Genomic DNA, 25,830 nt, shown 5'->3' with positions numbered 1-25,830 from the left:
TTGTAGCCTCAAGAGAGAATTGGAAAATAGATGGTTGAGAAAAATTTGCAATGCCGCAGTAAAAGGACTGGTGGGTGGAACTAGTGAGTTGCTCTGGTAGAGAGGCAGTATGGACATAATAGGTTGAATGTCCTCTTCCTATGCCACAACCATATAGGATTCCTCTTGACTTGTACTTTGCCGGCAGTGGAAAGGCTTTGGGGTGTTGGAGTTAGTCAATCACTATAGAATGCACAGCCTCAGATTTGCTCTTGTAGCCATAGTAATTATCTGGCTGGTTCAAATGCCTTTCTGACTAATGGTGACTTCCAGGATGTTGATGGCAATGCCATTGAACAGTGAGGATAGGTGGTCCAGCTACCTCATTCAGCCCACGTCTGAATGTTGTTTAGCTCATGCATGCGGGCATGGGCTGCGGGAGCAAGAACAACTGTTTCTATGCTATTCAGTCCCTATCAATTGTTTATTTACACTAATCCTACATTAATCTGTTTTAAAAAAAATCCCCACATTCTCATCAACTCCCTCCAGATTCTACCACTCACTTACACATTAGGAGCAACTACAGTGGCAAACTAACCTACTAACCTGTGTGTCTTTGGGATGTGAGAGGAAATTGAAGCACCCTAACTGAATTATTTTTCAGCAAGGCTAAGTAATTATCTCTTGCTGAATGATTCTAGCATATTTATACCCATTGTCTGATAAGGAATGGTACTAAAATACAGATTTCTAGAAGGCAATGGCAGAAAATAATTTCATTTAAATTATTTAACTAGGACTAGAATTTCTTGTTGATGTCTGGAAAAAGCAATAAAATCACTTCTTTCAAAAGAGTGATGTCAATTCCTACACGACTTTTAATCAAAATACCATGGAAAGTGTTAATCATTTGTCACATTTAGATCTAAATGTTGACATTTAATTTGTAATCTATCACCTTAAAACAGCAGTTATTGGAGTATATAAGATAAATACTTTTAATTTGAAAACTAATAAAAAGATTGAAAAAGAAAAGAAAGATAAATACTCATATCAAAATTAACAGAGTTCCATTAATGCACTTATTGTAATGGCTGCTGTCAGTAAAATAGCAAGTGATACATAGAGGTGTTTGTATCCATTCACACATTGAACAATGGCAAGGGAGGTTGTCATAATTGTTTCATTTTTCTACTGTGTTCTGAAGCGCTGGTTCATGCACGTATATTCTTTCACTACACAAGATAATACTCAAAAGGTGGAGTTGCCTTAAGTATCCCCACCAAATTGCTTAGTTTTTTATGAAGATCATGTTACTGTTATTCTGTGGGTAGTATACCTGATGTGATAGTACATACCACTGGATGTAAATCTGTGTTCAATGCTTAAAGGAACTGGAGATAGAAAAATAAGTATACAAGAACAATTTCTTATCTAGAACAAATATAAATGTATATTTATTTAAAAAAATGAGTAGTTCTCAATAATTAAGTTAAAGAAGATTGTCAAATGAAAGAACCCATTGTTTTATTTTCTAAAAAAAAGCAGAGAACTTGTGTTTCTAAGCCAATATTAATCTCTCAACCCATATCCCATAAAACAAGGATATATGATAATTTCTCTACAGTACAAAGCAGATAATTAGCTATCAGTTGCTGCCTTTGCCCAAGTGACAATAAATATTTAAATTCAACATGAACTTTGGGACATCCTGAAAATTTATGTTCAAAGTAGCGATAATACTTTATTTTGAATGGGAATTAGATAAAACTCCTCCTGTTCAAGGATTTAGATGTAGATATTTACCTACAACAGTGAAAGTCAGTAATTAATAGATTAAATCTGTTTTGTTCTTATTAAGATTTGTTATTCAAAGAAATGTATAATACATTTTCTAAAGCATGAAATAACATGAAAATGTATGACAAGGGAAGCAAGGAGCATCATTGGTTCAAAACAAAATCAGATTCTGGTAGTTTGCTTGCTTGAAATGAAAATTCCAATTTTTTTGGAACATTCAGTATACTGAAAAGGGCTTTAGTCATATCAGCACACTTAAAATACTGATCTAGAAAATAATACAATGTTAAAATGTTAGTATGAGGCCCAGATTTTTAATGTAGAAGCCCAACCCAACAGTTATAGATCTCTAAATGATGGTGAGATATATTATAGTTTATTATGCTGGACAAACCAAAGACTGAATGTACTTGCCTTATAAAAGCAAACATGCATCACTTACAGGTCATTGACCTAGAATAGTCTTTAAACTGGAGATCTTCCAATTCAGATTTTCTCACTAAGTCTCTGAAATCTGCTTCACATAGGATTAACTCCTTCCCATTAGTAAAAGCCGTAAATAGAGCAAGTGACAGTTTTGCATCAAACTTATGGCCAGAATTCCACATGGCAAGGCTCTTTCACCATCACATCACAAAGCCAAAGTGCTCAACAGTCTCCTTACCTACTACACGTCTCTGTTGAATAAGTAGTTAACGGGCTAGGTCATTTATCTTCCTTCACAAAATCTGTTATCTCTATTGTGAGTGGAATGCAATTTTATCAGCCAACTGCTGGAAACACAGTTAGAATCATGCATTGCAGGTGAGAAGCTATGGAACCTTTATTTGCTACCTGGTTTCCCCCAAATGCAAGTTTTATGCAAACACTCGATTCAGGCTTCATCAATATTGGGAGATGCCTTCCAAGATCACCTTTCCACAATCAAGGTATATTACTACAATTATAATCTGGTGAATGTATAAACTTGCAAATGATTTAAATATTGGCTTTGGATTTTTTAATTCTGGGTACTCACCAAGGAAAGCTTTCACCAATGCAGTATAAATGAAAGTATTAACATAGGAGTCTTCAAGTGAGCACTGTTGAATGGGATCAAAATTTTCACTTTATTGGTTCTGCTTATGCAAAATTGTTTAGGGTGGCCCATGAGGAATAAATAGGCAGTTTAGCAGATGGCACTGTGACAGACGGCATAAGAAATGACAATAACTGTACAATAAATGATCTTGTTACCGTGGGGCACAGGAATGGGAACTTCTATTGGTTCTAATCTTTGGGAATATCAGATAGTTACAGTGCACACTATGTGAAGCCTGCACTTTTTTTTCTAAACTACAACAGAAGAGCAGAATACAAAATGGATCAGAACATAGTTCAAGGGGAATAATGATTTCAGGGCAATATCATTGGATAGGACAAAGCAACAGCATAAATTGTTGAAAATGGCAAAAAAAACCAAAAATGTTAATCAAGTAGAATATGTGCCCACTAAATGACATCAAACTCTCTAATTAAATTTACTTGATTGTGGTGATTGAGCAAGTTATTGCAGTCACAGGACTAGATAATTGTTCAGTAAGTCACAAAGTTATTGAGGTCTCTGGTCCTATTAAACACCTCCACTGCAGATTATCCTTAGAAAGGGGAATGTGATGATCTGAATACAAAATAATATCAATGATCCATTTATTATAATTCAAAATATTCTGAAGCTGTCACAAATTTAAAGATTAACTTTATATTCAAATTAAACTCATTTAAACAGTAACTTCTATAAATGAGCACAGTGTAAAAAACATATAAATTTACAGGAATAGAATTGCAATAATGAGTCAACTTGAGTCAGTACAGGTCTGAAGAAAGTTGCCCAAGCTAGTTAGTCCAAGGCATTTAACCTAGGGGAAAATATTTCTCTTCTAGTTTTTTTTCCTAAAACAGATGGTAAATATTGCAGCTGTGATAAGACCTTCTAACGAGAAAACTGTCTGTTGTCTGCTCTATTCTTGCCAATTTGCTTGAAGATTTTTGCTTTACGAACATTTTTGGCCTTCTGATAACCAAATCCACCTCCGCCACCTCTTTTCTTCAATTTCATTCCCCTACTGGCATTTATATCTGAAGTAAGTAGGTTAAGAAAAGAAACAAATAAAAATACATGGAATTTCAACATGGTAGGGCTGACTTGGAAGAATTTTCCCACCAATGTTCCCAAACTAATGTAAAAATGTCAGTACAGGTGTATGGCAAAAAAAAAGCCAAATGGATGAATAACTATTGAATCAAAATAACAGTCTGCAGATGACACTGAATTTACATTTTTCATGTTCTCTTACAACACAGAAGGCTAGTTGGCCAACAGGTGTATTCCAGAACAACCCCATCAATCCCATTCTCCCGTATTTATTTTGTGACCCATTCTCTCACACGCCATCAATTCCATCATGCTTCTTCTACCACCACCTACACTAGAGGTAATTTACAGTAGCCAAACACTCTACCAACCGGCATACCACACACAGTCAAAGGGAAAATGTGCAAACTCTACAGAGACCGCAGCAGAGGTCTGCACTGTACCTGGATGGCTCGAGCTCCAAGGCAGCAGCACTATCCACTGTACTACTGAGTTTTCTTATTCCTAGTCTTTTCAGAATGTGAAACAGATTATAGAACAATAAACTGAATGTCCCAATGAATACTGTAAATGTACAATGGTGTATATGAAAACGCAGAGCAAAATTTGAGGATTTCCAGACTTGATTAGTTAACTTAACCCAAAGCTGATGCAGCAATTCATACAGAAGGAACACATTTAAATGTTCTAAGGCAACTGCAACTCCTACATTTTCATCTGCCCTGCCTTCAGTTGTAATGCAGCAAGATAACCAGTCAATCTTTCTGAAATGAAAGTTTCAGAATGGTCACAGGAGTAGATATGGAGAACAGGTGTACTTCAGGGAAACCTGATAAACACCAGGCGAAGGAACCAAATTTTATAAGCATTTTAAAGTACCCATCAGGTTTGTGATGTCTGGTACAAAGACAAATTTCAACTAACAAACCTCACACCCGCGTCAGTGTTTACAGTCACACATACATAATTTCCCATCAAATACAATTTCTGGTTGAAAATGGTTTCCATCACCTTTGAATTGGAACATTATTTTTATTGGTTCTGAGACCAACAAAAATTGAAGCCATAATACACAATCCGTTTTGAAATACTTTGGGGAATGCCATTTCATAACTATTAAAATTTATAAAGATAGCACAAGAAGAATGTAACAAAAGGAAAAGGATACTGAGATCAACATATGGTGGTACTGTGAAGCCAAATGACAATGCCACTTTGGGCAGATCCAGGGTGTTGACACTGTAGATATCCTTGAGAGAATGAGAATCATAGGCTCGGATATAAGACTTGTAAGCTTCCTGTGCTGACTTGTGCAAGTAGTAATTTTTTTCAATTAGTTTTTCAAGCTGGGAAAAAAACAAGATGTTTAAATTCAAGGTGATGAAAAAGAAATGACCAATTAGAGTATAATTAATTTCTGTGTGCTCATTGCTTATCATATGCTCTCCAGAAATTCTAAACTTTCTAATTGTCAACTAATTAGAAACAAAGTAAAAGGAATATCAAAACTTTGTGGCAAAAAGATTAATTTGGTGGAAAAGTACCACATAACTGCGAGATGCAGTTCACCTTGAAGCTGCTGACATGTTAAGTTCGAATTTCAGAAGAGCAGATTTGAAGAGGCAAGATGCTATTTACCACATTGACTGCAGGGGCTCAAGACAATATCCCACAGGCACCTTCTGAAGGGAAATTAAAAGCATGCAATAACTACTAGCTGTGAGAGCCATGCTCACTTTCCATCAACGAATGTAAAGAATTAAAGGCACATTACTGGTTCAAAGGTTGGCTGCAACAGTGTCTGATAAATAATGACCTTCCCCCTCACCTTCAAATCATAAGCTGATTCCCAACAAAAGCATTTTCACAAAAAAACTTCATATATAATACACCCAAGTTTTACAACTTTATAATATGATCAATTAGATCAGACGATGCTACTTGTAAACCATCTTCAAGGTTCACTCATGTAGGAATGGTAAAAATAAAAATCATGTCAACTTTTTAAGCTTTTAGACCACAACTCTTGGCTTCATTATGTCACGGCTGAATTCCCATCTTCTACCCTCTGTAAATTTAAATTCATCCAAAACATTGCTGCTGCCAAACTTATACAAAGTCTCAATTTTCCCATCACCTCAGAGCTTGCCAACCTGAACTGCTCCTGGATACAAAAACACATTGATTTTAAAATTCTCACCCTTATTTTCAAATCTTTATCATTATCTCCAATCTTCTCTACTCCTACAAACCTTCCAAAACAGCTGTACTCTTCTATTTTTGTCTCTTGCACTTTAACATTTTTAATTGTCAAAAGGGACTAATACCTTTGGAGTTCAGTTACATCAGCTATCTGACAACTATTCTTCTACACTGAAGATCAAGAACACAGGGTAAAAAGTAAGCTGAGAAGATTCCTTGTTACCTGCACAGCAAATGTGTAACACATAATGCCATGTACACCATAAAAGAGGTGAATAGATTAAAAACTTTAAAAGACAAAATGTTTTAAGATATGTAAAGCACTTAATCACATACAATTTGTTTCAAATCAGAAAACGTTTACTTAGCCCAATTCTATCTGCACGAGTGATAACAACTATTTCGTTTCATTCCTGGACTGCCTACTCATAGTGAAACTCTCCCTTTTCCAAATTCAGTCATGTTCAGACAGATTTCCTTTTCTGACTCCTAGCATGGCCTTTATAACTGAGAGGATTGTAAGCAATTTCAGATCTGAAGGCCTGATTTTATTACTTTGCACAGTAGTTTCATTGTACGATGGAATGGTGCAAGTAATTCAAGTGAAACTAGAAAATATTTCCTGCCAGATCCACCATTTTGGTTAAAAACTTAAATAAACACCATTATACACATGCTATCACTAGTTTTTTACCTGAGCCTGTATGTTTGTGATCTTGCTCCAAGAAAATTCAAACTCATTCAAAGGTACCTATGAAAAGAAAATTTAGCACTGTGTAAATGTATTGTTTTGCAATACATTTGTTCCTATAACTTAAAAACCTAAAATTGTTGCCATGCTTACCATAATCTATACAAATACTGTTATAACAGTGATTACACTTCATATAGATTCCATGTAAATGTGTTCTTTGTTACAAAACAATTTAAGCCATACCTGATGATAATAATAGACAAAGCAAAACTATAAATAGTTTCAAGCTTTTGTTTTCATCCAGTCACAATTAAACAGTGGATAGAAAACAGCAAGGCGAAACTATAGCTTACAGGCTTAGAAACATTCTACTCAACATGACAATGTCCCAATAATTGCTTTTAATTTTATTTTGCAGATTGCATGGACTATAGCGTCTTTGATTCCCAGTCAGTAGCTGTTCCAAGTATTGACACAATGTTAGAAGAGTTCAAAAATCATGTAGAAAATGGAGAAATACTGGGCCTTTAGAGACATTGTATAAAAATATAAACAGAAGCAAAAGCCAAGATGCTTTTGACTAGTATGAACATTTCTAACTAGGTAACCGGATATTGAATTGAAATGAAAAGTGCTTACTCTGGCCTGTTTGAGATAACGAAGAAAACCCAGCTCTTCTGCTCTCAGGATAAGCAAGGCATGCCCCTGTCCGTTAAGCCCTCGCGCAGTCCTACCGACACGATGGATGTATTCCTAGTAAAATGACATGGTACATAATTCCATTATGAGTTTAAACTGTCCCAACAAGAGCTATAAAAGATCTACATTTGCTTCATCTTAATCCAGTTGATAGATTTTTTAAAATTCATTTTTAGGAACTGGGTGTCACTGCAAGGCTAGCATTTATTGCCTATCCCTAATTGCTTTTGAGAAGGTGGTATTGAACTGCCTTCTTGAATTGCAGCAATCCTTCTTGTGAAGGCACTCCCACAGTGCTGGGTAAAGCGTTCCAGAATTTAGATCCAGCAACGACAAAGTACTAGGATACAAGTCAGGATGGTGAGAGACTTGGAGAGGCACCTGGAGGCAGTGGTGCTCCCATGCACCTACTGCTTTTGTTCTTGTTGGTGGTAGAGGTCATGGGTTTTGGAGGTGCTGTTAAAGTAGCCAGGGCGAGTAACTGCAGTGCAATTTACTGGTGGTACACAGTGTAGGTGTCATGCACTGGTTATGGAGGGGAAAAAGTGCTTAAGATAGTTTATGGAGTGTCCAAACAGAGTGAATGGTGTAGAGCTTCTCTAAAGCTGTTGGGCCTGTACTCATCCAGGCAAATGGAGAACATTCCATCATACTCCCAACTTGTGCCTCGCAGATAGTGGAAAGGCCTTAGGGAGTAAGAAGGCAAGTCGCTCACTTCAGACCTCTAACCGGCTCTTGTAGTCACAGTATTGTGTGACTGGTCCAATTGAGTTGGCAGTCACTGGTGATCCCCTGGAATTTGATGATGGGGTCTTGGTGATGACAATGGTACTGAATGTCTGGGGATGCAGAACTTTAAAGTTACAAGCCTGAAATTGTCAACAAACAAAAAGATTATAAATTTAGTATAACTGTTAGATTTTAAATGAATGTATCTGTAACCTGTCAGGTGGATTTTGGCATTAACTTTATGATTGGCAGACAAAAATAGTTGGGTGACTCACAACAAACAAATGGGCCTTTAGACTGAGATTGGCAAGTTTGGCACAAACATTGTGGGCCGAAGGGACTGTTCTTGAGCTGTACTGTTCCATTTCCTTTTCTCCTTCCTGTGATAGCTTCTTTTCTTGGTCATTTTCCAGTATTAGACTTTAGGTCAATAATCCATCAGATAAAGAGAACTCCACCTGGACTACTCAATTTAGTACCATTTATCATGGTCAAACCAGCCCAGAATGTTTTTTTTGAGTATCAGCAGCTTCAGTATCTGCTTACAGAAAACAGGTCACTTTTCGATTGAGCCTAATCCTTGACCCATCACCTTTTGGTTGCCAGAGCAGGCCATCCATAAATGATAGTTTGTTGTTGGGCCTAATTATACATTTTTGCTATAAACTGTATCTCTCTTCAACCATTTTTATTTTACTTGATTCTTCTCTTTTACAGTGATCAAATATTTCTAATCTAAAAAGGTTCATTATTATGTTAGCATATGCATTGTTGACTCCAAATTGTTCCTTATAGCATTCATTTCCCAAGGATTAACTTGGTCTTGCTTCTACAATAATATTCTTTTAAAAATTAAAAGCAGATTGGACATTTGTCTTAATATTTCTTATTTTTCTGCTTTATTTTAGATAATTCTTTACAATTAGCCCCATGATAATTTACAATAACCTACATCTAAGCAACATAATACTCCGAAAAATATTAATCCAAACACTGAAATGATGACTTCCTATTGATGCAACATTAATTCCTACAGCATACATTCATTTTCTCCACTGGGACATTTTCCTACAACAGAGGTGTAATATCGATCTAGGTTCTGTTAGATGATGGAAAAGATCTACAAAATGTAGCAACATACTAGAAAAGGCTGGACAAACAGATAGATGGAGAGGTGAAAAGGCAAAAATTAAAAAAAGAATTCAAAAGATAAGTTCATGGATTCACAGAGTTATACACAGAAACAGACCCTTCAGTCCAACTCATCCATGCTGACCGAGATGCCTACCTATGCTAGTCCCATTTGCCTGCATTTGGCCCATTTCCCTCTAAACCTTTCCTAGCCATGTACCCAACCAAATTGTCTTTTAAGCATTATAAACAAACCTGGCTCTACCACCTCCTCTGGCAGCTTGTTTCATATATTCACCACTCCCTATATGAAAAAAACCTGCCCCTTGGGTTCCCTTTAAATCTTTCCCCTCTCCTCTTAAACCTATGCCATCTAGTTTTAGACTCCCCTATCATTGGAATAAGATTGTAACCATCAACCCTATCCATGCCCCTCAGTTTTATAAACATCTAAGGTCATCTCTTAGTTCCCTTTGCCCCGGGGAAAACAGTCTCAGCCTATACAATCTCTCCCAACAGCTCAAGTCCTCCATTCCAGACAACATTCCTGAGAATCTTTTCTGTTTTTCTCTAGCTTAATCACATCTTTCCTATAACATGGTGACCAGGATGGCACACAATACTCCACATGAAGCCTAACCAACTGTAACATGACATCCCAACTCTTTACTCAATGCCTCAGCCAATGAAGGCAAGGATACCATACATATCTTCATTACTGTCTACCTGTGTCACCACTTTCAGGGAATTATGTACTTGTACCCAAGCTTTCGCTGTTCAATGACCCCTCCGAGCCCCGCCATTCCGTGTGTAAATCCTGGCCTGTTTTAACTTAAATGAACCACTTCGCACTTATCCGAATTAAATTCCATTCGCCATTCCCTTAGCCATTTTCCCAGTTGATCTAGCTGTTATAACCTTAGACAAACTTCTTCATGGTCCACTATATCAGAGAAAAAGGAAACTCCAAATGAAAGGTATGTTTTTAGTTAAATTAATAAAAACAGATGCTACTGGTAAGCATAGATTACTGTTATCATTGGAGTATGTCATAATTCCATATTTTTCAGAAACAATTAGACAGCATTCTAAATTATTTCAGTAGTCAGAAAGAAAATGCCAGAACAATAAAAGTAACAAGTCTTTGATCCAATGGGCATTGGAATTTAAATAGTTAACATTTAATGACCTAATTTTTTTTTGCATACCAGATAATAGTGTACTTGCTACGATGCATACAAACTATCTTCCCCCTTAAATTAGTTTAACATTTAATGCTTCAGGGGAGTATTATCAAACAAAATGCGACAGCAAGCTATCAAAGGAGAGATTAGGACAGACAACCAAAAGCTTGATGAAAGGAGCAGGTTTAAGCTGTAACTATGAGCAAGGAAATGAGAGGTTTAGGGAAGGAACTACAGAACGTTATAAACAGCATATTCAGCAATAACAAAATTACTAAAATTGAAGAGGTGCAAAAAGTTCAAATCAGAAGAGTGCAAAAAAAAAATCACAAAATTAAAACTGGAAGTTACAGAAATAGGGACTGGTTAGGTCATCAAAGAATTTGATGACAGGGATGAGAATGTTTTACATTGAGCCTTGAATACAATCCCTGATTGAACATCCATAGCTGTGGCAGAGAATTTCAAACATTTACCACCCCCTGAAAAGAAATTTCTCACTTCACTCTTTAATGGATAACACCTTATACCAAAACTATGTCCACTAGTTCCAGGTTCCAGCTTGAGGAAACAAGCTATTCTGTCAACCCCTCTCAGAATCATGTCACTGTAAGATCATCTCCAATTTTTCTAAACTCCAGTGAATACAAATCAATCTTCCTTGATCTCTCTTCAGGCAACAACCCCTATTCTCAGGAATCTATCCAATGAATCTACGCTGGACTGCCAAGCCAAGTAGATCCTTTTTTAGGCACAACACCTAACTCTCCAAACAGTTCCTAAAAAAATCCATTATATTCTCAGCAAGACTACCATACCTTTATTTTCAGACCTCCTCAAAATACTTTACCATTTGCCTTCCTAACTGCTTGGTTTAGTAAGATCATTCTGTACACCAAACTTTAATATTTTTCCCACTATTTGAAAAATATTTGTTCCTCCTATTGGTCCTCCCAAAGTACATAGTCTCACATACTCACACATTAAAATCCAGCTAAACTATAACAACTATTTGCTTAATCCAATTTTATCCCTTTATAGTTACTTTCCAGCCTCCCTACACCTCACTTTGTATTCTCACCCAACAATTTGACTAATGAATAAACCAAAAGGCAAAGCTTGTAATAAAGTTTTTTTTTTAAATGTGAAATATTATACCTTTGGATCATCAGGAGGGTCATACTGTACAATCCAGTCGACTTCAGGAATATCCAACCCTCTGGCAGCTACATCTGTACACAGCAATATTCCATCATTTGCATTACAGAACTGGAAGAAAGTGGATGTACGTTTTGTCTGCTTTTGCTTGCCCTAAAAATATTCAGAGAAAATTGACAGAAACAATTAAGAAGTGATTTGCATCGAGTTACAATTTTATTGAAAACTGAATTACAGAACACTTGCTTATCCAGTTTTGTATAATATTTGAACCTATAATCTGGATAGACACTTCAGGTGCTGTTAAGCAGTGGTTGATTTTGCAGAAAAACGTCAGAAGAGCTACGGATACAAATTGTTAATATCCTTTGAAACAGATGGCAACTTGGGATTTAATATGCACATGTTCAAAGAAATCTGCAAGTTACTGTCATCAAACTGACTGCCTAGCAATTGTGATATGAACTAGTGTGCTTGATTATAACTGGATGGCTGAGAAGGCACCAGAAATTATAATTTATAGAACTGGAAGTTGAAAAAAAACAATTTTTTTTTCAAAACTTTCAAAAATATCTAAAGAATTTAATCAGCCACTAAGATGTTTAAAAGCTTTTTTAAACTTAATTTTTTCTTTATTGAAATTTTTATATGTTTATGAATGTACTTGCACGTGTCAAAAATACAAAATGTTTTTAAGACATTCAACTATGATTCTTCTGGTAGGGATTTCTTTCTCCCCTCAATGTGGGTGGGGTTAGTTCTGGCTGATTCATGTAATATCCATTTTATACCTTACTATCTTATGATGTGTGGGGTGCTGTGGAGTGCTTCTGCAGGTTCCTACTGGGAGTATTATTGAATGTCACTGGTGACATTCATCTTTGTTGATATATATACAAAAGTGTTGGTACCATTCAAAGAGCAAAAATTTGAGACGTCCAGCTAACACCTGGGCCATGAAACACTTTAGTGTGCCCTAAAGATGTGACAGGCATTTTAGAAAATTAAAAGATTTTTCAGAAAAGGGAATCCTCTTTCTCCACAGATGATGCCTGACCTGAATTCCAGCATATGCAATATTTTGTGTTGAATAAGGTGTACATGGGTGTCCCAGGAACGTTTTTGTTGAAATTTCTGTCACTGTTTAAATAACTAACACTTGAGGATTACATGTGAATTATAGTCAGATGAATGGATTGTCAGGGTCAAAAAGGGAAAGAAGGTTAACAACTTTTACTTACATGGATTGCCATTACAGGTAGGTCAATGTAATTCAACAGCTCATAGTGAAACTTCACAGACATGCATGATGAGAAGAAAACCATGAGCTTCTTCTTACGATTCTTCTTTAGAAAAGTAAAGAGCAAAAGGAATCTTTTCTCAGATGGACAAACCACATAACCCTAAAGATGAAGGTAAATCAATCAGTACATAACTAAACATTTTACATGAGCTGTAATTTTTTTTTACAAGTGAATGTATGCAGTGAAACTTTGTATTTTTGCTTTCCTTTAGATTTTACCATAATGTGAACAATGCACTAGTTTTATTTACTACTGCGGATTCTTACTGTATGTAAACAGTGAGCAACCCTCATTTTTGAGAATTTCATGAATCGTTGGAGGAAGAAATTGCTTACCATCACAATATTTGATAGAGAATTAGAACTAGAAATAGAAGAGGAAGTAGTTTGAAACAAAACAAACCACTAAAAACATTCAACTCACTTGTTCAAGGCCATCTACAGTTGCAGTTTCTTTGTCATCATCAACGCCAACGTACAAGGGCTCCTTCTTCAATGAGATTCTGGCCAAATCTTCCACCTTTCGAGTTTGTGTAGCAGAGAAAAGCATTGTCTGTCGCCGTTCTGCAAACATTATAGTTACTTAAAATTAATTTGCTTTTGCTTAAGACATCCTGACTTTCCAGTGCATGCTTCCCTTCAAGTGTTAATTTTAGTAAAAAAAAGAGGTTAGTATTTTCCTCAATCAGCTGATAAAGTAAAATGTTCCTTCAAACTTAAATTAGAACCAAGTTCATATTGGGGAAACATTTACAGTCAGAGCTAGACAAACAAACTATCATGGATGCAAAAACATGAGTTTTTGAGGGATAACTGCTTGTAAGGGATGACAGGATTAAAAAAGGCCTTACCCTATCTGTATCCATGATACTCCAAATCTTCTATTTTGTGCAATAACAGTTTGCCTCATTGAATTTTTGTAGATTCTAATCTGTGATCTAATTATGTACAAGATTTTATGCTACAAAGCCAGAAACCTCAGAATTGGAATTCTACCTGGAACTTTGTATTTAAAAAAGATGCAGAGAACCTTGTTCCAACGTTACAATATTGTGTCTACTGAAGATGCTTGAAGAGCTTTCTAAATTCAGCATTAGTGTTCCTCCTTAAAACAGATCAAGGATTTTGAAATGGATCAAGCTTGATAAATCAGGATTCCAAATGATTTTAGCTTCCATAAACACTGAAACAGTCTGCTTAATATTGCAAAAGCCATCATGGAAAACAAAGACTTAACAATCACTGAGGCAAATGGTGAAAATTAATTAAGGATATTTTAAAATATATTGCACACATCATTCCTCTACAGTAATAGTAAATGCACTGGATTAACGCACTTGGCAACAGTTTGATTATCTGTTTTAATTCCTCTTCAAATCCCACTTCTAGGATACGATCTGCTTCATCTATTATCAGACATTGCAGGTTCTTGTACATAAATCCTGGTGTGTTCTGTCAAGAAATGATTAGGAAAATAAAATCATGCATTCAAAATTTCAGGACAGCCAAATATTTAACAAACTTGTCCTCAAATGGAATGTTTTTCCAGTCTCACCGTCCAATTATCTTGAATCAAAAATACACACAATTAGCACATAGAAAAATTGGACTGAGGAAAACATCTACAATGATGTGAAGATGGGGGAGAAATATTCTGTTCAATGGGAATTAAAGGTAATTTGGAAAACATCCAGATTTCAAATTAGAGCTAATACAATTTCAACAAATATAATACCAGATAAGCCCATAACAGTCTACTAAACATTGGGATAAAACAACCAATATCGCAAGCTCTGACACCTTATATTTTATCCTTGTTATGGTGATGGTCAAATTGCAATGAAACAGATCTAAACTGGCTCAAATTGAAGAGTATAAACTCAGACATGTTTATTTTACTGAGGTCACACAGATTTCTTTGAACTCTATCAGCACTGCCTTGAAATCAAACCTATGGCAATCTTTTCTTAATGGTACACTGTGGGTCAACTAGTTGGCGAACAGAATTCCACATTGTTATAGAAAACTGGAATGGAATAGATAGTAGATAGAAAGTCAAGTCCTTATTAACTTTATTTTGACCTCTCCAACTCAAAGCTCAGAATGGTTGAATTATTTACAATTCTTAAATTATGGCAATGCTGGGTCCATTCACCTCAGCAGTATATATATTTTTTTAAGCCGAAAGATAATTTTACCCACTAATAGTCTGCATTTATACAATCCCCTTTACATAGCAAATTATTCCAGAGACTAGTGCAGTCCAGAATAAGGGTCTCAACCCGAAACTTCAATTGTCCATTTCCCTCTACAGATACTGTCTGACCTATTGAGCTCCTCCAGCAGTCTTTTGGACCAGATTCCAGCATCTGCAGTCTCTTGGGGTTTCTTGGGTCTCCACAAAGAGATTAGCAAGGATGATCAAAAATTTAAAAGGAGAATGTGTTGGAAAATTAAAGACACTTAGGGAAGGAAATACAGAATTTAGGTCCTTGCCAGATGAAGGAACAGCCACCATTAGATGGATGACTACAATGCTAGAATTGGAGGAGTTCAGGTGAGGAGGTGTAGGATTAATAAACTATAACTGTATTCATATCTTGACGGATGAGAATTATGGCTGCTCGAAATACTGATTTAAAAAGTGTCCTTCAGGCCAGAACAGCCACACCACTGCTTTCCTGGGCTGGGTGCTATGTGGTAATTGCTGTGTCTGGAACTTAATTGGATTCCCATTATGTTTGACTATGGAGATGATGGTCAATCTTAATGGGAAATGGGAATGCTGTCTCAAACAATGAAGGTGATACCTGCCTTTGTCTCACCCGATTGCAAAACGATTAGCTGAACCTGGGGTGTGAGGCTGCTCTTTGTCCATCTGCAGTAGTCCTTTGTCTGTTTCCTGCTCAACCAAGAATTCCGGCGCCAGACTCATTAAAGTGTGCGTGACAATGTTTGTATAAAATACTGTGTGCCCCCCCCCCCCCCGTACCTCGGAGAACCCCACCGCGGACTCTGCCTGAGAGTCAGGAGGTTTCTCCCTAGCGATATATTGCTAAATAAACACGTTTGAATTAACCTGTGGCACTGTGTGATTTACAGCAGATGGAAGTGGGACTTCAAAAATCGGGTTAACACAGGTACCTCCGAGAGATTAGTTATAAGGCCATGGAGAAATGTTGTTCAAAAATGTAACATTCTTCAGCCAATTTCTAAACATTTAAGCCAATGCTTTTCCATTTCTTATCCGAAAGGAATTTCTGAAGATCTGACCAACACCATTTATACATGATTAGTACTCAGATCCATTTAAAATGAATAATTGGAAACAGATGCAATCCAAGTCCCTAGTATGAGAAAAGATTTCAAAACTGGAGCAGTAGCTAACACCCAGGCTAATAACACAAATCTCAGCAAGATTTATTTCTTCATAAATATGCCAAATCTTTTTAACATCATTGCTTCAATTACTCTCATTATATACCAAAATCGACAGATTGCAAACATCTAGGAGATGAAAGGTCATTGACCTGAAACAGTAATTCTGTTTGCCTCTCCACAGATACTGCTTGACTGCTTAGTAATTTCAGCATTTTCTGTTTTTATTGCATTTGTGTACCACCTTTTAGAATATCCTAAATGCTTTACACCCAAAGTAGTACATAGGGCCTATTCTTCAAAAGTACAATCTGATAATGGCAGCTAATTTGTGCATAGTAAGCTTTCAAACAGTCTTATGACAATGACCCAATTGTTATTGAAGGATGAATACTGGCCCAAACATTGAAAATAACTTCCCTGCGCTTCTTCAAAACAGCATCTGTAAGCATTATCCACTTTCACAGAACAGGGGCAGATCGGTTATAGCTGCAATGTCTCGAGAAATGAGTGACATTCTGATGACCCTTCATTCTGAAAGATGACTGCCACCTCTGGAACCATTACAAGACAAAATGCTAGATTCTTAAGATGTGAAATAGAGACTGAAATTGCTAAGAAATATTCCTCAGCCACGAAAGCATCTGTTCAGAAATTAACATGTAAATTACTGAAAAAAATCAACAACCTCAAGTAATTCAGCTTCTTTGCCATTAATATTTTCCAATATTTTAAGCTTTTCCATTTTTAATATCTACAGAAGTTTACCACACCAGAGGTATATGTCGTAAAAACACTTAGGAATTTCATCCAACAGCACATTAAAAGTGACAACTTTACTTCAGTGCTAACATCCTCGCTTGAGTTGAATTGTTGTGGATTCAAACCCCATTTCAGAGACTTCAGCAAGTAATTTAGAATTACTTAACAGTACCATACTAAAAAGTGATTTGTCCTGGAGGGGTAATATTCTAGATGAGACAAAGGACTGAAGGGCTCTGTTTCAGATTTCCTAACTCTATTCAAAGTGTTTGGCAATGGCCTGACCAACATTCCTAAACCAAGATCCTTAAAACAGATTTCTTGATCTGTAGCAATGCATTTTGTGGGTCATCTAGAAATTACACAGTTGGCTATACTGTGTGATGTCCTGAAATTAAGAAGGGTACAACCCGAATGAAAATCCTTTTTCTTAAAAATATACATTTATTCATAGTCTGAATGATAACAATACCTGCATATGATCTAAAAGTCTTCCTGGAGTTGCTATTATGATATTGATTCCATTTGCCAGTTTTTGTGCTTCTGCAGTTCTATTACTGCCTCCCATGAGCAATCCGTAAGTATGAACATGGTGTGCCATTAGTTCTTTCAGAACACCGTATGTCTGCATGGCTAATTCCCGGGTTGGTGAAAGAATGAGGACGCCCGTCCCTGAGGAAAAGTTCATTTTCAATTTTAGACCAACTCTCAGCTTAGGAAATCTATTCCATACTTCTGCTTCAAACTTTTTAAAGAATAAATCTATCCCAAAATTAAGATATATTTGGTGTAACAGGCTGTATGGTCTATTGTTCATTTATTTTTTTTATGGATTATTCAAACAATATATTTTTGTAAGGCTTGAAATTAAGGTTATTCAGAAAAAACAATTACTCTAAACAAATTTGTAAATTCTTCTCTTATAAGCAATTTTAGTTACTGAATCAATGATCAGTAAAACCACAATAATATATTTGCTCACATCCCAAAAAGGTAAAAATTTATCTTTTTATCCCCAAAATAAAAATTAAAGAAATTACAGTTGAATAAAAATCTTTTGTTATAACAAGTATATCCACTAGCTTTTGAGCCTGCAGTCTTTTAGAGTTAAAATTTGAGTCTGATTACCATTTCTTGGCATGAACTTCAGTTTGTAGATCAGTTCAACGGCAGGAATAAGGAATGCCAATGTTTTCCCACTGCCAGTCTTAGCAGCAGCCAGAATATCCCTAAAAAAAAGTTAAAAGAACATTTTATAACCTTGCCTTAATCATTCTACCCAACTTTTATTCCTACATCCATTAAAAAGGTATGTAATAGACAAACATACCTTGCAAATTTACATTTAAAATTAGATAAAAGATTTATTGGAATCAAATATCAAGAACCAACATGGCAACCACAGAAAAATATAATTTAAATATATTCTAAAAATAGCAAGAATCCCCACTCAAAATTAACAAACACATTTGTTATATTTGGAATCGGATATGTGCATATGTCCACAGCTAAAGTGTACAGAGGGTGGAGGAGAGGAAGCAGGCTGGGAGGCATTGGAATAGTCAAGTCCACCAGTACAAAAGCAAGATGAAGGATCCAGTGGCAGTCATCCTAAAAGTAGGAGGATATAGACAATGGTATGGAAATAGAAGCTGGGAGTCTAGGAAACAGTAATGATTTTGAACTTGAATCCCTATTCAGTGTCAAATTGCATGCCATTATTCCAAATAATCTGTTTATCTTAAGACAGTGGTAGATGTACTGACTATTGTACTGATATTACAAGAGGAATCTATGGTGATTGCCTCTGTTGTCCCAGATGTTTAAATGCAAGAAACTGCAATCCAAAAGTAAACATGGGATAAACAGAATGGGAGAAAAGAGGCAAAGGAAGGGTCTGCAGTGGAACAGTACTAGCATACTTGTAGAAGTTGAAACAGATGTTTTATCTGAACACTGCTATCTTTCCCATGTGGAAGGCACACTAGCATAACAGAAGGAAGAAGTACAAATAAGGTGTACACTTTAAAGTAGCACACAAATATTGCTGAACAAGTACTAAATTTATAATTAACTCAACCTACCTGCCCTCCAGCAAAGGTCGGATGCTTTTTTGTTGAATTTGAGTCATGTGAGTAAAGCTCATATCAGCAATGCCTTTTAAAGTATTCTCACTAACCAAGTCAACCAAGGAGGAAAAAGCAGAGTCTTCAAAAGCTCCTAAATGTGAATATAAAATTAGTTAAGAAGGTATCCCCTGAAAGCCCAGTTAATTATGTAAGCATTTTCAACACTTGCTAATCCAATATAACCAAATTCTGCTGAAAAAAACTCATAAAACATAACCTACATAACCTACATAAACCCATAAACTACAGGAATAATATCATAAAATTTCCAAACAGTAAAGCACAGGAACATGGATAGGCCTATTAGTGCCATGCTGGCATTTCCACTTCATCCTCAATGCTCTTTCATTTAATCGCATCAACATATATTTCCTTAAAGTATATCTAACTTCTCCTTGAATGCATCAATGATTTTGGTAACAGGCTTTGGATTCTAACTACTCAAGGGGTCAGGTTTTTGGCAGTGATATATTACAAAAGCTGCAGTTGACTTAGATGTCCTTACACAAGGAACCAATTGCAAATGTCAGTGCACTGCTTCATCCTATCTGGATGTATTGCAGCTTGGTATGGCAACTGCTCTGCCCAAGACCACAAGAAACTGCAACGAGTTGTGGACATAGCTCAGTCCATCATGAAAGCCGGCTTCCCCTCTTCCACTGACTCCGTCTATACTTCCTGTTGCCCTGGGAACACAGCCAACATAATCAAAGACCCCTCCTATCCTGATCATTCTCTCTTCTCCCCTCTTCCATTGGGGAGAAGATACAAAAGCCCGAAAACACACACTACAAGGGTCAAGAACAGCTTCTATCCCGCTGCTATAGGACTCTTGAACGGACCTCTTGCATGATAAAGACGTACTCTTTGACCTCTCAATCTACCTAGTAGTGGTCTGTGCACCTCATTTGTCTACCTGCACTGCACTTTCTCTGTAACAGTAACTGTAATACTATATTCTGCATTCTGTTATTGTTTTTCCTTTTGTACTACCTTGATGTACTTACGTTTTGGAATGATCTGTATGGATGGCATGCAAAACAAAAAACTTTGTTTTTCCACTGTAGCTCCATACATGTGACAATAATAAACCAATAATTGAGCAAGTAACTAACAGACATTAAAAAAATACTATTTTGCACACAAGTTTGTCCCTCTGTTTGCATTCCCATACATTTTTCAAATAAAACTGTACAATTGTATCAACACATCCAAAAGAACTTTATAGTCTTTCCTTTCTTCTCCTCACATTCAGAGAGGTACTGTTTTGCTGAACTGTGCACCAATATTCCACTTCAAAATCCCACATTTTCTTTATATTTCTTTCCCAAACAGCATGGAAGGATGCTGCCTGACCTACTGAGCATCTCTAGCATTTTCTGTTTTGATTTCAGATTTCCAGCAGTCACAGTATTTTCTTCCCAAAGAATCAGTAAAGATATTATGAAATTACTGGATTGTTCCAAAACCCCACCCAGTCATCCTACATATTTTTTAAGGAAGTAAATTTGCTGCCTTATCCGTTGCAATTCCACATTCCCAATAAAGTGGCCAATTTTTCAATGCCCACTGAAATGGCCTAGCAGATCACAAAGGTCAAATCCAATTTGGGATGGCCTTGCCAGACATTCTCTCATCCTGTGAATGAAGAAAAACTACTGAATGTTACCACCACCACCATTCTTGACCAAATTTAACGATTCTTCTTGTCTGTTAACTTATCCAACACCCAGCCCCAAAGATTGATCATTTCCACATACCAAGTAACACTTGTGATAAAAGATATATGCAACCATAATATTCTTGGATGACGTTATTATAGCTTGCTTTTGAATACAGCATCGAACACTTAAACCTCGGAAACATGCTTACCTGTCAACCCCATAGGCAATGTTGGTCCCTCACCATCTTCAGGTTTCTCTTCATTTTCCACCTCCTTCTGATCTTGTTCCACCTCTAAGCTATCAACTTGGTTCAGTTCACCATTTTTACTGGATTCCGCATTCTTTAGCTTTTTGACTTCTGGAATATGGAAAATGAAAATAAATTGGTCAACATTCAAGTTTCTTTGACTGGCACCAACAAAACCTTTATTCCCAGCCATATTGGGAATGGTTGGGTAATCATCCAGGAAGACTGCACTGCTCTAAATAACTAAGAATGATTTACTGGACATAATTTGACTGCAACATCTTGTACTTACTACATTTTTCTGGAAAACATTACCCTACTTTCCTTGGGAAAACATGTAGTTAGTTTCATAAATTTCTATATTTTTTTTAACCCAGTCCTTAATATTTTCTGAATAAAATGACCACTGTACAAACTGCTTTCTATAAGCTCAGATAAAGCTCTGTTTTTTCTTCAGTTCCTTGGCTAATAAAGTAAACATTCTGATGTTTTTTTCCCCAGTGTTAAATCTTAATGAATCTTTATTATTTTCATAAGGATGCAGCCGCATTCCCATTTTCTTGTAAAATCAAAGTAATTCTGACTGAGCATTGGATGCAAACATGAAGGTGTAATTTCAGAGAAAAAATTGCTGCAATTCCTTCTAGACAAAAATACAGCTTATAACACAACAGGCTTAATAACTTTTTCATTCCAAGCTGCTGTTTTCTTCAAATGATACAAAGTATTCTAAGCTACTTGTGTGGTGAAGCAGAAAAATAGCTCATCAGGCATCAAGCACATCCAGACCAGATAATATGCAGGTTAGATGTACACCAAAATCCCTTCATTGTACCTAAATAATATACACTAATGTTAAATCAGAGTAAGGAGGCATATCAACCATCTTGGTGGCTTGAATGCAATGTCATTACTTGCACAATTATGTTCCTTGTTCCTAAATTCACTAGTCACCATGTTGAGATTAACCAAATCAATCTTCATTCTCTGTTACCAGAGGAACCCTTCATTTTATTTGCTGTGACACAGCTTGAAAATAAAGGACACAGCAGAGTAATTCCCAGTTCTAACCAAACCATTTTATTTGCTGAAGTCAGAATTTGGAAAGCTGAAATCTTAATTCGACAAGAGCTCAAAAATCTCCACAGTTTGCCATTACCTTTTTCATTTCAAAACAGTATGCCTAGCTCTTTTTATATGGCATTACATACAAGGGGACAATACAAGTGTATTCTCCAGTTAATTAATGGTTGTAGGTTTGGAGACTGTTTTGACCAGAGGTCAGAGATATATCTGTGCTTTTATTTCCTTTATAAATTCATATGCACCTTTTATTATGGAATCTACCCATGTAAACACAACATGCTGTAGTTACACATTTTCCATGGCAAAGTCTCTGCACTAAGTGTTGCTGGACCAATGACCTCAGTCAATTGGCCTTGATTGTGTAATCAGAGGTTTATTACAAAATTTACATTCTTATTAAACGTTATTACTGAAATTAGCCAAGGTATCAGTGAACTCAAGAGTCCGGATTTGAATAAACAGGATAATGCTACAAAGAAAACACACAAACACAATGACCTACAATAATGAAAATGGAGTGGTTACTCAAATTAGGCTCAATTCAAGACACTTCTACAATGCATCATTAAGAACAGTAATTCAGATGGTGTTTTACCAGAGCACAATTGTTGCAAAAATTATTAACTATTATTACAAAAATTCAGTTTGAGTCGCTATCCCATTATGGTATTTAGTTTGAATTTAGTAAGGACTTTTTCTGTGCTACGGATTAACATACTGCCAAGCTGCCATTTTAAGTGGCACAATTCCATTAAAATTAACCCTAATGATCAATCAATTAAGCAGATATGCAAAGGGGAATAGTACAGTACTGCATAGTATATAAAGGGGAATCAACTCAAATCTTGAAAAACAACAGAACTCTTTTATTCAAAACATCCAACATCTTGAATTAGAAGTATATAAAATGATCATATGGTTCAACAATTGGAATTACACAGTTTAAACCACTGGCAGAGTGTTGAAGCAAAAAAAGACCATTTCTGTCTCTTGAGTAACCAACAACAAAAAATAAAATCACAGGACATATTCGGGACAAGCAACGTACATAAATATGCTTGATGACTAAGCATCTACAGCCCCCAGGGTAGAACATTCCAAAAAGATATACAACTGTGCTTATTCTTAGTTTCTTGTAAATTACTTATTTCAGAATTGTAGATTTGACATTAATTCAAAGTGAAAGTATTGAAATACTCCAACTAAAATCAACATACCAACTTCCTGGATGTTAGCTGCATGTTTTCTTTTCTTTTTCTTTTTTATTTCTGATACAGATTTCAGATCAGCCCCTTCTTTCACAAGGCTCTGAGCTTTCAATATTTTTGCAGTTTTTTCTTCATTGTTTGCTGAATCTTGTGGCATTTCATTTTCCACTTCCTTCTGCTGGATCACTGTAAACAATTTTGTTCATGCAGAATGTAAATCTACTTAAAGTTCATGTGCAAGATTTCAAGATAGCACAGAAGGCACATTTTATTACAAATGATAAACAATCTTAAGTGGCTCTATACCTGAGCAAGTGCTGGTAAAAAAAAATGAATCAGCTCGAAGGCTAAAATTAAAAAAATAAAGACTTCTCTTCATACAAGCAATTTTCATGATATCATGATAATCATTGCCCCAAACACTATATTTTTCAAGGAGTACTTACTGATGCAGTGAATGAAATATTGTGAACAGGAAAAGCCATTAAACTGAAAAGTAATAATAATCAGATAATGCAGCACATCCCAACCTTTTCCTTGGGATGACTACATTTAAACACTGAAAAAATTTTGCAGCTCCAGAATGATGTCATCAACATGCTGGAAACATGTCATAATATGCACTACAGTACCCGTCAGGCACAACTCCAAGTCCAGGAACTGCTGCAATAATGTAGACACAAGATGCTGGAATCTGAAGCAAAAAATCTTTGCTGGAGGAACTCAAACAGCATCGGGGAGGGGAAGAGAAGGAATTGTTGACGTTCGTTTTGGTTTGAAGCCCTGCATCAGAACTGAGAGGAGGAAAATTTCTTCAAAGGCAGCAGATCTTGAAGAGAATTTGTGGTGGAATAGTAAAATGGAGACACAGGAGACCGCAGATGTTGGAATCCAGATCAACAGACAATTGAGCAGCATCCATTTTACTACTCCACTGTGGTCTCTTCAGGGTATGCCAACTTTGAAGAACTTTTCCTTTTGTTGTGAAATGTCAACATGTCCTATCATAAGTAATAGAACTAGTTCACAAGTCTTCGAGCCTTTAGCCTAGGCTTAACTGGAATCTAGCATAGGACAAGAATAAAGGCAGTGAGTAATTTGGATGATGTAAATTAAGATATGGGGATCCAAATTTTGGATGAACTCAAGGTTATGAGATTAGAACGAAGGGAGCCAGTCAGAAGTGCATTCAATATTGAAGTTTAGATATAACAAAGCCATCACTTCAGTAACTCACAAAGTTTAAAGATTACAGCTCTCCAACAATCACCATCGTGCTTTCATGCAAATTCCATCTATTCATGGAATTTAATTTTGTAGCATGTGAAAATATATTCAAAAAGCCTTACCAATCATTCAAACAGTTTGGTTTAACTATTTAAGTTGTCATAGTTTCTTAATGCACCACATGTAAACTTATGAGCCAACACAGAACAATACAAGAGACTGCAGATGTTGGAAAAACAAAGGACCGCAGATGGTGGAATCTAGATGAAAAACACGATGATGCTGGAGGAACTCAGCAAGCCAGTCAGGAGATAGAAATGGGCAGTCCTAGGTTGCGGGACTATCATGTTGCGGGGGAGGGGGTGAAGATCTCCCGAGGTGATGAGGATGAGGTCAGTGATGGTGTGGGAGATGATGCCTGGCCTGCTGAATTCCTCCAGCATCGTCGTGATTTTCACTGCAGATGCTGGAACCTGGAACAAAAAAACGAGAAGCTGGATGAACTCAGCGGGTCAGGCAGCACCGCTGGAGGGAAACGGTCCTGATGAAGGAGCTCGACCCGAAACATCTCCACAGATGCTGCCTGACAGCAAAGGAGATCATCAGTTGGCCAAATGAGCTTACGCCTATCCAAATTATTTTCGTATTAAATCCCCACTTTAGAGGTTCTACTGCATCTGCTTTAAGGGAGCCCATTCCAGATCACTGCTCTGACTTGTAGATATTCCTCGGGCGGCCGCTGCCACAGACCAGGACCGAAGGGGGAGAAACGACACGGGGTTTAAACTCATGCTCCACACCGGCATGGGACTAAATCCATGGCAACAGTCGGACGGCATCGCTCGGCCTTACCCATAACCGGCTTCCCACTCACGTAAAGCCCTCACCTGCTGTGTTCGTGACTAAATTAACGCTTTTAATTTTCTCGTTTTTCTTCTTCAGCCGCTTGCGGATAATCTTCATGTGTAGATCCGCCATCTTACCCACCAACACGTGAAGGAGTAAGACCCGGCCCTTGAGGAGATTACCGATATGCCTGCCAGCAGGAGGAATAGGTATGGATTATTATAAAATAGTTTTCCTTTTAAGTACTGGATTTACTTCATATGGTGA

The 25,830-nt window shown here is 36.6% G+C and overlaps 1 protein-coding gene across 1 annotated transcript; it reads right to left on the bottom strand.

Annotated features, from left to right (window-relative positions):
* Positions 1-3,454: 3,454 nt before the first annotated feature.
* Positions 3,455-25,752, bottom strand: ddx18 (DEAD (Asp-Glu-Ala-Asp) box polypeptide 18). The gene is made up of 14 exons (XM_052034823.1): positions 25,605-25,752; positions 23,500-23,676; positions 21,158-21,307; positions 19,241-19,376; positions 18,285-18,385; positions 17,629-17,828; positions 14,354-14,468; positions 13,441-13,580; positions 12,955-13,116; positions 11,714-11,866; positions 7,452-7,565; positions 6,813-6,869; positions 5,085-5,262; positions 3,455-3,900 (listed from the first exon to the last, which is right to left on the bottom strand). Exons 1-14 carry the CDS (start codon positions 25,693-25,695, stop codon positions 3,755-3,757), a joined length of 1,920 nt encoding a protein of 639 aa, XP_051890783.1. The 5' UTR covers positions 25,696-25,752; the 3' UTR covers positions 3,455-3,754.
* Positions 25,753-25,830: the final 78 nt, after the last annotated feature.

This window comes from Pristis pectinata, chromosome 1 (genome assembly GCF_009764475.1).
Source record: "Pristis pectinata isolate sPriPec2 chromosome 1, sPriPec2.1.pri, whole genome shotgun sequence".
In the NCBI taxonomy this organism is placed as follows: domain Eukaryota; kingdom Metazoa; phylum Chordata; class Chondrichthyes; order Rhinopristiformes; family Pristidae; genus Pristis; species Pristis pectinata.
The sequence above is the reverse complement of the archived record's forward strand: the minus strand, read 5'-3'. Positions and strand labels throughout refer to the sequence as shown.